Source organism: Halictus rubicundus, chromosome 5, assembly GCF_050948215.1.
Source record: "Halictus rubicundus isolate RS-2024b chromosome 5, iyHalRubi1_principal, whole genome shotgun sequence".
Taxonomy (NCBI): Eukaryota; Metazoa; Arthropoda; class Insecta; order Hymenoptera; family Halictidae; genus Halictus; species Halictus rubicundus.
Window position 1 is genome coordinate 13,796,604 of NC_135153.1, and position 14,428 is coordinate 13,811,031.

The window sequence follows — 14,428 nt, forward strand, 5'->3', positions numbered from 1 at the left end:
TTGAATCAGTCATAGAAATGAGCTGGATAAGTCCTTCGCTTATGCACAGACGTATTTTTGCATTTAAACCTAAATCACATCTTTCTTTTAATTTATAAATGTTTTCTAAGTCATCTAATGTCTCTGTACATAAGTTTTATTTATAACAATTGAAACGCACGTTCTTTTTTAAATTCGTGATCCCTACTTCGTCGAAATCGTCGCCAAATCTTAAACGTGACATGGAACTTTCAAAACAACAATAACGTCATCAAGGAAATGTTCTTTAATATTGAACATTTTTCTAACACTATAATGAGCTGCCTAGAACTCAAGATGTTGCGTGGAGCTTATGCAAATATGTGCAATGGAGTCGATGCACTGAGACTGCATCTCGTCGACCCTTTGTCACAAGAAAAAAAAAACTGTAAATCTCTAGACAAATGGTAGTTTTCTTAAAATTCATTTCGACTGTCATTTAACAAAGCATAGCTTCTCAGAAAAGCTCAGATCGATTTATACAATCTCAAAAAAGTTATTCTATTTTAAAAGTATCCGATTAGTTACGCATCACCGTGTTGACGCAAAATTTAAATTTTTAAGAAAGTTGCACAGTTAACAATTGCTCAATAATTGTCTGATAACTGGCTTCTAATTGGTCTGCGATTATATGAAGTCTCAGTGACTCAAGCGCAGTGATAAACGATTGGTTAGCGAAGCGTCGACTTGATCGGTATTTATTCGTTGCAGCGGACTTATAAAACGAATCAGTCTATTCTCAAGTTTTAGAGATTGTAAACAGTATTGTCCAGGTTGTGGAAAGCCATCTGGTTGTCGATCCAGTTGCGAGCATAAGCAACATTAGCATAGACACCGGGTATAGAACTGTTAGCGCAACCGATTCCCCATGCGACGATGCCAGCCTGTTGGTATCTGTTCGGATCATTCTTGCTCCGACACACAAGAGGACCGCCTCCGTCGCCCTGAACAAACAAATACAATTCCATTAGACCCCTATATTGTACACTCAACCTCTCATTACACTGTAAACAGAATCATTATCGACTCTTGAAAAAGTGTTCCGCACGTATTTTCTTCTTCGCTCATCATTCACATTCAGGGAATGAAAGATAACATAGAAAGTTGAGAAAATATTCAGATGCACAATTTGTTTGGCTTTGTCTATGTTAAATTGACCCTGATGAACACATTTTTACCCTCTACTTTAAGAATCCTTGAGTTCACCCCCTGACTGTGAGTGACATTTCTAACAAAAATGTATATGTCCAGTAGATTTTCCGAATTCTATATTGTAGAGGACAGAAGGTAGCAATATCCATTTTTAATTTTGAATAAAATTTGTTCCCTCATGAACTTTCAAAGCAGATTTCCTCTAAAACGAAGCTTCCAATATAAAATTGTGATTCCCCACTTTCGACTGATTTTTGCACAACGAATCTACTCACGGAAAATTGATCTGGCTATCTCGCCTCTTGTGTTTTCATTGTGAATTGAGTTACACATTCATCGACGAGCTCAATTATCTCGTTGATTGTAGTCGAGGTTGGGTCAAAGGTTTCGAAACATTTCAAGAGATTTCCAGCAGAAAAGCTGAACGAATGTAAGCAAAAGATAACGAATAAACTATAGTGGGTTATTGAATCCGTTGGTGTACCTTGCAAGCGTCTTTTCCAGGCTCTCCACCAGCGCAGATGAAAGTTTCATGTAGCTGGAAGTGTTTTCCTACTTTGGTGTTCCGCAGATCACTCTGACACTTGTTGCGTGGCACCATAGGTAATTCGATCTTTTTCAGGATTGCCTGGTATTGACCATTTACGCCTGGAATAATCATTAGGGTTAGGTACTCGGGGAACGGTAGCCTTTGAGTAGGCTAATTATAGGCTCGATTAGGGGCAGTGAATTCTTCCGCTTGGAATTTTGACAAAAATAAATACGTCAAATACAAAATTGAAAATACATTAGAAGGGTTTCAGGATATTATATTATTTTCGATTTTTCAGGTCATGATTTTCAGTCTCTAGGCTTGGACAATATTGCATTAAAATCTGCAGTCTAATCATTATTAAGAGTCTATAAGAGAATTACAGATAAAGAATATATAAGAACGGATTAAAAAAAAACCAGAGACAATTGTTTATCTCGATCTCGAAATCGACATATTTCCGTAAAAGAATAGATTCATAAGAAGACGCACTTACCGAATTTATCCTTGCCCCAACCTGTGGCAAAGCATCGAGATCCATCATAAATGACGTTAGGGTCTGGAAGACACACGACATCGACGTTCTCCTCGGGTTCGAAGGGTTTGGTCAGGATTAAAATCGCGTAATCGTAGAAGAGACCACCGGAATAGAACTTGTCGTGGATGATCACCTTTTGCACTCTGCGATCCTGATGAGGATAGATCTCGTTCCTTGTCAGCGTGTCCCATTCACCTGCTCTGACTAAGAGGGTGGATGCGTCTACCCTATCAATTGGATCAATGTTAGAATCTTGGTTTTTTGCGATTTTCCCATAAGGCGAATGCTTTTGACGATTTCGCGGCAAGCATGACTAGATTCATTTGAATCTTGAGCCTACCCAATATCAAATCTTCAATCTTGATTCGAATTTTGAACCTACCTCTTTGAGATCAAAGTTGATCTTCTTATTGGATTGATTACGCGAGTCCCTAAGCAATTAGCTAATTAATGAACAGTTCAATGAAAGCTCACCCTTTGACGCAATGGGCAGCGGTCAGAATAGCCTGATAATGGATCAAAGATCCACCGCACGTAAAGACGGTTTTGTTCTCCCTGTCATTTCCGTTCATCTCATCGTTCAAGATCGCTACCATCCACGGGAACTCGGCGAACTGGGTCTCACTGTTTTCGTCCCCGGAAATCCTTATCCCCACACCGGTAACATGTCGTTGACCGCAACCCTTTCTTTCCATAGGGGGTGTTAAAGTAGGCTTGTCTGGATCTATCTTGTCGGCAAGGTTGCAGCAAGTATGATTATAGGCTTCGCAAGGTGCGCCTTGTCTGTAACAAGGAGATGATGGCCCTTTAGTGCTCAAAAGATCGTACAATGGGTACCTGGGGTCCCCTTTTTCCATCTGTACAATCGCCATAATTCATGCAAAAAATCGCCGAGCAAACCGAACCGATCATCGCGTCATCACTGTCATATTAATATTCGTGGATATGTCAAAAGTGAGCTTGTGTTTGCTCAAGCAGAAGCTTATTTTAACGGAGAACCAAAGACTATTAGCTTATTACATTATTATGCAAATTGGAGTTTGCAGCAAACACGAGTCAAATAGAAATGTCTTTGTTGCTTTAATCGTATTAGCGTTGAGGTGTCGAAACAATTTACGAATCTAGACGCATTCTTGATATCAGGAGTAAGAATTTTTATAAAGCCGGAACAGAGAACTTGTCGAATCGCTATTTTTCTCAATTAATCATTGCCCGATCCACTTTGTGTATAATTTATCTCCATCTGAGCAAGACAGAACAAACTTCCTTAATTACCTTCTTGATTTCGAGATCGGTCGGTTCGGTTTCCGGGGCTCTATAGTACATCTAAAAGGGCGCAGACACCGAAGACAACGAAATTTCGATCTTTCGGTCTTCGGAGGACTCATATCGGATCAAGGAATGTAGTGTTATCACCGAAATTATACCTGACATCGAGCACCCCGGATGCATCTGTGACGATTTTCCCGCTGCGGCACAGGTAGTAGGGTACGCACTCGCAGTCGACGGGATTAGGTTGAGTGGTAGGGTTTCGCTCGTGTAAATCGGGCGTAGAGCGAGTGGTACTCTGTGGATTGTGGCAGTTGATCGACGTGCCCACATTCCTATCGGTTGGCCCTGCCTGGGTGACTGTCTCAGGTGGCTGAGTACCGAAGATTTCCACGAGCTTAGAGTTCACACAATCTCCATCTTTCTGCTGGGGCTCAGGAAGACCGAAGATTTGCGCGAGCGCAGTGCCCACACGATCTTCTTTTGTCAGCTGGGGAGCAGCCAGGCAGTGAATGGCCAAGGCCAGCGTTAATAGTGCTTTCCACATTGTGCTTGCCCTGCAACAAAAGCCCGGATGAGACTTTGCTGACCCCTAATCGAGGAAGAGTTACCGAATTGCTACCACCTAGGTTGAACCACATGCTCAATCGTCCTTCACGTTGGAATAACTCTTTGAAAAATGAGCGAAGCGACATGAGTTTTTCGAAGAAACCATATGAATTTTTAGCAATTTATTGACTACCGAGTATGAACCAGAAATGTTGTCGTGATTAGGGTACGTATATGCTCGAGCTGCGATGGAAGCTACAAGAACCTTGAGCAGGCAAAAGCTGCTTAAAAATATGTATCTAAATATATGTAAGTATGTTATTTCATTCGGAACAAGTTCGTCGGAATGCCAGAAATATTGTATTTTAAATTTTTCACGTGAAACTTCCACTATTTCAAATTTTAATACAAATAAAGATTACGCACCTGTTTGCCGAATATACCTAATGTAATTAAAAAATGTCAAGTTTATTAAAGATCACGTAGTAAGCAATGAATGCAATTTCATTACATAGTAGCATTATCTGTTTCATAAGAAGGCAGTGGTGAATCTCGGGTATCGCGATAACTCACTCGCCCGAAGATGTCCGACTCTTTCCGTACCCGCCCGAAGGAGTCGGATCACGGCCCTCCTGAAACGCTCGAGCCCGCCCGATTTGCTGCGACCCGAACCGATCTCAAATGTATCGTGCGGGGGGGGGGGCACATCCCCAGTACGAGTCAATAGTTCGATAGGGTCCGCCCCCCCCCCCTGCCCAAGGATCCTGAATTATAATACGCGCTTCCGACGAAATCAGCGTTCACGGCCGCTGAGAAGTGCTTGGCACTGACCTTTACCGTCAGACAGGTCAACAGGTCCAGCGGACCGGCAAGTCGAGGCTACAAACTGGTTGTCCATCGTTCCGAACACGTGCCTGAGGGTTAACAACAGACTGTTATAACTATCCTTGTAAACGTACTCGAAGGTGACTCGGAGAAGGAGGACCTCGGATCGTCGAATAGTACACGGTCGTATACAACCGAGAATGATCGTAAACATCGCCATATCTGGCGAAATGTTCGCAATATTTATTTTTCCCAGTAATGCTTCAAACATTTGACGGTTCAACAATTATATATTGTAATGGAAACTTCAACACCAGAATTAAAAAAATTCTTTTAAAATCCTAGAACAGTGAAAAAATTAGTTATGAACATGAACCACCCAGTGTGCAGACGATGTCGATGAAAATAATGTAGCAGTCGGAGAGTTAGATTTCTTAAATGTTTTTCCTGTTTGCCATTTGATCTACTCATTTTTGCATTAAGGGGTCAAACCCGCATGCTAGTTGCATGACAGTTGCGCTTCTTAGCTGACGAGTCTAACAACGATCCTAGTGCTGACTCATAATTAGACGCGCAATCTTTGCCGAAACACGTAAGTTCTAAACTTCCACATTTCATCCACTTCAACATGATTATTCTTGCTCAAGGTCTTTTCAAGGTCAAAAAGGTGGTATCCACTAAATTCAGTTTTTTATTGTCTATCATGCTATCGTAAAAAAATTTACTATTCCATTAAAAAAAACATCGGTGACCTTGAAATTTCATTAAAAAACACGACATAAACAATTTTTTTCTTCATCATTATTTTGCCCCCTGCAATAGTGTCACTTTGTCCTCTGAAGTTTTCTGATAGGACTGTAAATACGAAAGATATTTAGGTGTTCCCATTTATGTGGGACACCCTGTATACATTAATAACCAAACTACGAGAAGTGCCGAAAAACAGGCCGTTTGTCCGCACTGTGCGTCGCGGCGTTATCGATTCACTATCGATTGATCATCGAGCGGAGAAACTCACCGAAATCACAGTCAGCGTAGAACGAGTTGCCCCTTCAAGTAGTACCGCGCGATTTGGACTTGCTGGACAGGGGATCCGCAATTTGTTCGCTTACACACACAGCAGCCGAGTGCTGTCGATCTATATGACTCGCCCCCCACCATCAGATTCTCGATTTCTTGATTCCTCATCGTGCATATCGCGACGATGCGCCGCGTCGGTGGGTATGCAAATACAAAAGGTAGTACTCTATAAAAAATTATATACTACATTCATAGTTATACATCATTCTCTTTCTGTAACCAGTACATCTTTTTAATAGAAATATATTTTGTTTTCAGTCACTCATTCACGTTCCATGAACGACAGTATAATATTGGTGCGTTAAGGAAAATACTTTCGAGAGAAATAAGTCCACTTTCAAAAATATAATATCGAACAAACAATCGATAGGAGAGCAAGCTGAAAATACCTGCTGCACCCCTGAAGGCACCCCCTTGCATGGAGGAACCACATGATAAGGGTTCTGTCAACGGATGTACTTCAGCAATTACATGGAGTGTCAAAGTAAAAAGCACAGTAGACGATATGACATTGTTTGAACAAATCTTAAATAGACGCGAAGAATTTGAAGATGTAGTAAGTAAAGTTTACTGGTGTCCTTAGTAAACTTAAAATAATTGAAATTGATTTTTCATTTTCATTTAGCTAACTGAAGGCGTCTCCAAGACGTTTTATAGGCGTCTAAGAAATCGCGCCGTTAAAAAGCACGTCCCCATCGCGGATCGAGCTGACGAGACGTCTAAAAGACGTCTTTCAGCTTTCAGATCGGACAGCTTCGCGTCCACTGACGCGCAAAAAGACGGTATTCCCTATGCACGCTCGGCTATGGAATTTTCGAAGCAATAAATACGTCAACTAGGAAATATTCTAAACTGCTGCTAAGATCTTCTATCTCCACTTTCTACGTTCATAAATAGACTGGGAAACTTTACGCAAGATAAAAGTTATCTGCAATAATATCAACAAACCGGAGTAAACTATAAACTTATTTTCTTTCTTAACCCATTTGCATCACAAGGAAATATGAAAGGAAGGCCTTCATCACCAACCTTTTTTTTTTATTATATTTAAGTACAAAAATGACTAGAAGTAAACGAGCTTCATATTTCAGTATTATAAGAAAAAACAAATTGAGCGTATATACAGGGGGGGGGTGTTAAAAAGAAACCATTCAATTTTTATCTGGTATATAGGATAAGTTGTACTGAGTAAAAAAGCTTTGCTAACCATAGGTCGAAAGGTCAACTGTTTCTGAGATATAAACACTTTTGTTTGCTAAATTTATGACTGACTTACTTGCTTCCATCGCATGCGATATATACTTTAATGTTTACAAACCGCGTTCTGAATGTTCTTATTCAAGTGCCGACAGTAGATTTTATCCGGAATCAGTCAGTTATTTATCGAAGACACGTGGAAAATCTTCTGTAAATATCAAAAGACCGGTAGTAAATGAATCATGACGTTAGTAATCAAAAATGTTTATATCTCAGAAACGGTTGACCTTTTGACCTATGTTTACTAAAGCTTTCGTACTCGGTACAATGTATCCTATATACCATATAAATATTGAATGGTTTTTTTTACCCTGCATGCGCTCCGGTGATAGTGACCAGGAAAAAGTGAGCGTTAATGGGATAATATGTTTAACAGATTAAAAATAATATAGCAGTATTTTTAAATTCTCAATGTTTTTACTATCTCAAAATACAACTGTGCATTTTTATCGATGCATAAAATGTAAATGACCAAAATCCCCTATCTGCGCATAAATTACGATGGTACACTCTTCGAATTGACTAAAGCAGTTTCGGACTTTCCGATGTCCCAATCAATTTGTCATTTCCAAGGAAAACAAGAAATAATTAACGAGACATTGGACGCTAAGGATTTGTCACAAGAATGTTCAGACTAGGGCCATCAGAGCCCGGGCCTTTATTTATGACGCCAAGGCTCGAAGGGACTTTTCACAGGGGTACGAGTGAATCTCTCGATGACGTCGAAAGTGGCCCTCATCATCGACCCTGGCGAGGAGGTTGACAATGACCAAACCTTTCGAGAGGCCCTGCGCGTGGCTCGGTGTGCGGTCCAATCCTGTTGATTCGTGTCAGAACACTTTTACAAGCTGCTTGACCCTAAAATGAACGATCCTGGAAGAAACGCGAGCCTAACGTCGACTTAAACAACACAATCGCTTCTATGTACATACACTGTACATACAGTCAGTCTCACAATTGATGGCACATTTAAATCAGAATTGCTTTCGTACGGTGAATTTTAAATGGTGAAAATTAGTCTTCCACGATCACCGCCATTTTTAGTCGTTTAAAACTCATAAACCGGTCGACATGAATCTACAAAACACATCTTTTAGGTTTTCGTTCATAAAAATTTATTCTGATTTGCCATCGATTATGCTCCCGACTGTATCCGGCGGAACCCGACAAGGTTGTTCGCGCCAATCTATATTAATCGGAATCGGAATCTGACTTACGTAATTCCAATCTGAATTAATCGAAAATGATCATATTTTCCTCTCAGTTTTCTATTTAACGAGTTTTCTATTTAGTGTATTTCCTAAAATGGTGAGCGAGTTCGATTTCAGTGGACTCAGTATTTCATCGCTTTCATGACGTTAAAGGTCAACTTTGGATACGCCGAAGTGGATTTCTTAGAATCGGCTCCGTCGACAAATACGATTCCCATCGAGTAACCAAACATCGTGCGGGTATTTTATAGCGCTATATTTTTACAGAAAATTCTAGCTTCGGACGCGACGTGTTGAAGATGTCGCGGTGATTATTTCGATAGAAACATATACGATAATGTAGACGCTGCTTTAGCGGAGAAAGAATGGTGGCGCAATGAAAATTAGGTCGCACAACGATGCTCCTAATAGCCGTCAACGGCGCATACTGATTTGCTGATAATTCGCCGCGACGTGCTGGCAGCACTGTCGTGGCACGCGAGCGTTACGCTGCGCGAGTAATTAATGATCACATATTAGCTACGGCACTGCGCTCGTCGTCGTTTCTCGTGAATTAAAATTGCAATCGATAGCCGTACGCTCGGAACGATAGAAACCGTTTGAAACTATCACGTAAAGTTGAAACATTCGCGGAAAATAATGTTCACTTCTCATTCTCTTTCGTTCTTTTTGTTACGGAGAAACGAGACTTACGTTATCCATTTCAGTTGTTATGGTTTCTGTTGTAGTTGGATGGTTTCGAAAATCTTCTAGAATCGGTTCTTATTCGTTACCTGCTAATTATTAAAATTTATTGATGATATTCTAAATGAGCGTCATCAGTAAACGATATTCTGCTGGCTTCTACAATTGATTCATGAATCAAGACCTGTATTTTGTGCCTGTGTGCGACTAATTTATTTAAATGAGAACACGAATTGGGAACTGCTATTTATTTACTAATAAATCCCGAATGATGTAGTATGCTGTTTATAACTATGTATATCAGTTACAATAAAGCTGATACAAGCATCGAATGTTGAACCATTTTGAAACCGAAAAAGTACCGAAAAAATACGATTGTACAACTGATGCAATAAATATTATAAAAATATTCAAATATAATACAAAATATCAATAGACAATATTGAAGTATGAAACTGTATGGAACTGGAACTGTAGTTGTTCTCCGTATCTTATTAACGCAGCATTGGAGGTTAGGTTCGCCGCTGTTTTCGTTGGGTATATCAATTTAAATTAATTAATTGAATAGTGTAGATTCGGACAATATATAGAAAATAGTTGTTAGAATTGTAAGGTGTGGTCAAAATTTTGAAAAAAAAGTAAACTTCCACCGTGACAATGTGATTTGTACACATTGCCGTGACCAGGATTCGAACCTGGGTTACTACGGCCACAACGTAGGGTCCTAACCACTAGACGATCACGGCTATTGGAAGTGTTGTTGTTCCACGTCCGCTTTCGCAGTGACTAGGTGCATCCAAACCGATATGCACTTGCATAACTGTTGTTTTGTAACGTGAACACAGATTTGTATCATAATAGGTTACACAGTGGATGAATTAGAAACATAGTTGTAAGTCAACAGGTTATGAATTTAATTATTTTTGAATTGTACAACATGAAATACGCTCGGGAAGATTTCTAGATAATTTCAGAACACGTACATGTCGGAAGAGAAATATATACAAAAACTAACATATCATATTATTAAGACAATAATCTGTACATTTATTGTAATGAATAACGCAAATATTGTTCGCTATACATTTTTATTGGACCGTGGATCTCTATGCAAATTCCGATTTCAGTCTCTCTTCGAATTTCCAAGATTCCTTGTGTCTAAAAATTTTACGGATACCACACATGCATGAAGATTCACGGTATAATGCAAACTAAATGTTGTCAAAGCTGTATTTTTCGGTGACTATCAGGGTAAGTTAATCTGCGCGTAAATTCCAATTTGCTCCCAAAAACGAAAACCATTCGCGCTTCAACCGGGAGGACTAGATCGTTGTAGAGAATATCTACTTATTTGGCGATAAACGCTGCTGGAATTGTTACGTTCCGTAAGTGGCCAATTGTACATTGATCCATTGCGTGTAGTGCGCGACGTTCGTGTACACGGCGGGTACAGTTGACGATCCGCAGCCGATACCCCAAGACACGATCCCAGCCTGCACGAAAACGAAAAGCAGAAAGTGAAAACCTGTATACGCTATGGCTCCGATAAGCATTCGCACGGAGAATCCCCTAAAAAATGCTCAATATTTAACCCTGTTTCACCCCTCGATTTCATGCATTTTTAACCGATTTTTAAGGGGAGGCCTCGATCTTCTATGGTAGACTCGCAAGGAACGATCCCGAAAATTCAAAAAATTGTGAAACTGCAATAATCGAAACATCGAAGACTCTTTTAAAATCGGGATTTCCGTGTGCGAATGCTTCTTAGAGCCAATGTAACTGTTCAGCAAGATCATGATCGTCTACATGTCTCTTTCTGAGCTACCTGAATAAATTGTCCTGAAGCTGAAGTATAAACGAGGGGTCCTCCACCATCTCCGGTACACGTGTCCCTGTGCGATTCACCCCCTGCACAAATGAAGGAGCTGTGCAACTGGAAATACGGGCCCAGTTTCGTTGTCCTGAGTCTGTATTGGCACTCCGTTCTGTCGACGATCGGCAGCTCCACTTTCCGCAGCTCGTTCTGGTACACGCCATCTTTGATCAACGATTAATAGACGATCAGAAACGCATCATACACATGAAAAATGCATGGAAGAAAGGTCAAGTATGCGGGAGTGGATTGCAGGTCAAATGCCAAAACATAACCTGCACCGTTTCGGAGCCATTAAGTCTATTTTATCAGGCTCCGGATAATTTGAGGGAGGAAATTCCTAATTAGCCCCATTGACGCTATATGTTTTCGAAAATGGTTAGGGCTTCTACCCAAGGACGGTGGACGATTACGGTCGTAGATGGGACACAGAAGGGCCCGGAAAGGGCACAGAAGGAAAGAAAAAGGGAACTAGTCTCACCGAATGTATTCTTTCCCCAGCCAGTACCCAAACACCTGGTACCAGCCGGGATAATTGTCCCCTGTTGTGGCACACAAACCGTCACCACGTTTACGCTTTTATTGAACGGTTTGGCGAGGATGACCACCGCTATGTCGTTGAACAGGCCGCCCCTGTAAAACAGCGGATGGGTCACCACGGTCTTCACGTTGGCCTCTTGATAGGGCAACGGCTGGTTCGAGCCATCCAGATTCAATTGGCCGACTCGCGCCACCAGTCTGCTATCGCGGTGGCTGGAACACAAAAGGATTTCCAGGCTCTGTTAATGGAACCCCGATTGTCTACCTTTCCATTCGATTCGCGATCTCGATGTGTGTACACTCACCTGGCGATACAATGCGCGGCGGTGAGCACCGCCGTGTTCGTGATCAGAGACCCGCCGCACAGGAACATGTACTTCCCATCAGCTTGCAGCGAAAGAATCGCGACCATCCACGGGAACTCCCCCAAATAGGTCCTCCCACTGTCGACGGGATAGGGTTGCGCTGCGAAATCAATTAAAAGGGGTATTTTTATTTTCAAGGCCGTTTTTGCGAGAATTTTTAGCAATTTTTCTCTGAAAAACTATCAAACCTTTTGCATTCAGATTTTGCACACTTGTTCATTGCTGTTTGAAGTAAGCGTGCGATTTTTCCCAAGTGAAAATAATAAAAATAGCATGAGTTATACAAGGATAATGGAGGATGCAAACTTCATCGATTCGGATAATAGAAAGTCCTCTAAAATTAAACAGGTACAGATGATCCAAATGGTGTCGTGTTTGTACTCATTGCAACCAGAGAAATGTCGCGAACACAATGACACAATTTTTACAAAGATAAATTAAAAACAAACAAGTTTGTTCGTTATTTGACAAACGGTGTATCGTGTTTGGACTCGTTTTAACTATGTGACAAATATTTCGCTAAAGGCTTCAAAAAAATTAATGGAATGAGACAGAACGAATCAAGCCGTACCCGGCGCAAGGCTGGCGTTCCTCAAGCCGCAACCTTCCTGCGAAAATGACACGCCCTCGGTGACGATGTTCGCAGAAAATCCTTCGTCTATGTCCCGACCTCTTGGATCCGAGAGGTCAGAGGGTCGACAGCAGGTCTCATCAGCGCTATGGCAAGCTGAGAACCTGGGGTCAATGGCGCCAACTCCCCAGTTAACCGTGTTTCCAGCAGAACATAACCAGGTCTTCATGCAATAACAGGCCTGCGGGGTGTTTGGGTATCTAACGGGACCCAGAACCACTGGGATCCCGTTCGAGTATAAAGGATTCGATCCACCACAGCAGGTGGCCGGGACCTGGCACGATTGCTGTCCAAGGGTATTGACGAGACCGATGTTAATGGGGACCACGACCCCGTTGTTGCACTGGATCGCGTTTCCACAGAGCATGCAAACCTGCTGAGGCACCACCGGAGGATTCTGGTACACTATCACGCTGGCAGGACGACAGCAGACGTGAGTGTTGCTGCCACATTGTAGAGGCAGCAGGCGGGGGTTGATCACACCCACACCTGACGTCCCGACCACCCCGTAAGGGTCGCATTGCGATATCAAGACACAGACACACGTTCGACCTATTGGGGTCTCTGGAATAGGGAATATCACTGGAGCAACGGTTGTTGTTGTCGGCTTCATGGTCGTCGTGGTCGCTTTCGTCGTTGGCGTGGTCTTCATGGTGGTTGGTGTGGGTTTGGCTGTGGTTGTCGCGTTTATCAGGCGACAGCAGACCTCTTGGTCACCTGTGCATCTTCGGTACCTGATTAAAATGAACTCCTTGTAATAAAATCTAGACTACGTGACATAATTCTGCAAACTAAATAAATAATATTTACTATGATCTGTTACACACATATTGCTAGACATAGAAATTTATTTTCTTTCTTAACTCCTCAGGGACGTCAGTACCTCCTTTGAGGAACACTTCAAAATTAATTACGGGAGGTCAGATTATTAGTGTTTCCATGTTCGCTTTATAGAACTCGAAGATAGCTAGGGAAAATTTCAGAAATCATCAAGAAATTGTTGTAACATCTGTAATATCACGTTTACTGGGTTGAAAATAATAAAACAGCATTTTAAAATTCTGCTGATGTTTTTGCTGTTTTAATATTACACATATTTTTCGTTATCGTCTTCAGAAGAAAAATTCTGAAAAAGCACTTTCTGAAAATTCTTTAAAATTCTACCCGCGACTAACGACCATTGCTCTGATCAAAGAATACACTGACCTGATGACGATAGAGCCGACCTGATCCGTGGTAACCGTGCCATTGATGCTGCACAGGTAATACGGGACACAGACACAATCAGCATTCGGGGGGATGGTTTCGATCTTCTCGATCTTGTGGATCTTCTTCTTCAGTTTGAGCAAGTGCAGCAGGAAGAGCGGCGACGATTGTTTGTGCAACGAGCTCCCAACGTCTTTGCTACCCTGTTCGCCCAGCGAGTCCGTCTCGGAGACGATCAGGGTGATCGATGCGAGGCACGCGAACGCGAACAGCCGCGACATGACTTGCTTCCTATCCACCGGCTGGTTTCCTATTGAACGATTTTTAACGCGGTCACGCGTTTATGTATACGTACATGCAGGATGTGCTGGATTTCCTGACACACCGGGAACGTCCACTCGCAGATACGAGCAGCTTAATGGATGTGCGCCTTTTGTTGCTTGGACCAGCTCTTAATTTTCCGGACAATGGTTGGGGGCGCGTCACGCTTTATCTTCGATCTCGAAGATTGGACGGGATAACGGTAATGCGCTTATTTTCCGATCATTTTTTAACCACAATTCCTGCCACAAAGGTGACAACGAGGCTGCTGGATTTTCCGAATATTTTCAGCCGCTTCGAACGGATGTGGGATAAATTTAGTACCTGACGCTTTTGTGCTGTTAGACAGCAGACTGTGGCAAATAACAGTTGCTTAA

The 14,428-nt window shown here is 41.8% G+C and overlaps 1 protein-coding gene, 1 long non-coding RNA gene and 1 other non-coding gene across 3 annotated transcripts; 1 reads left to right on the forward strand and 2 right to left on the reverse strand.

The window, feature by feature from the left end:
• Positions 1-689: 689 nt before the first annotated feature.
• Positions 690-14,054, reverse strand: LOC143354692 (ovochymase-1). Its single transcript, XM_076788956.1, has 11 exons — positions 13,731-14,054; positions 12,465-13,258; positions 11,834-11,993; positions 11,470-11,741; positions 10,941-11,152; positions 10,496-10,608; positions 3,668-4,066; positions 2,715-3,023; positions 2,199-2,467; positions 1,655-1,818; positions 690-962 (listed from the first exon to the last, which is right to left on the reverse strand). Exons 1-11 carry the CDS (start codon positions 14,009-14,011, stop codon positions 765-767), a joined length of 3,171 nt encoding a protein of 1,056 aa, XP_076645071.1. The 5' UTR covers positions 14,012-14,054; the 3' UTR covers positions 690-764.
• LOC143354432 (uncharacterized) lies at positions 6,109-6,918 on the forward strand. Its single transcript, XR_013082332.1, has 3 exons — positions 6,109-6,121; positions 6,222-6,519; positions 6,589-6,918. It is a non-coding gene; the product is annotated as an uncharacterized LOC143354432 (long non-coding RNA).
• Positions 9,790-9,861, reverse strand: Trnah-gug (transfer RNA histidin (anticodon GUG)). The gene has a single exon. It is a non-coding gene; the product is annotated as a tRNA-His (tRNA).
• Positions 14,055-14,428: the final 374 nt, after the last annotated feature.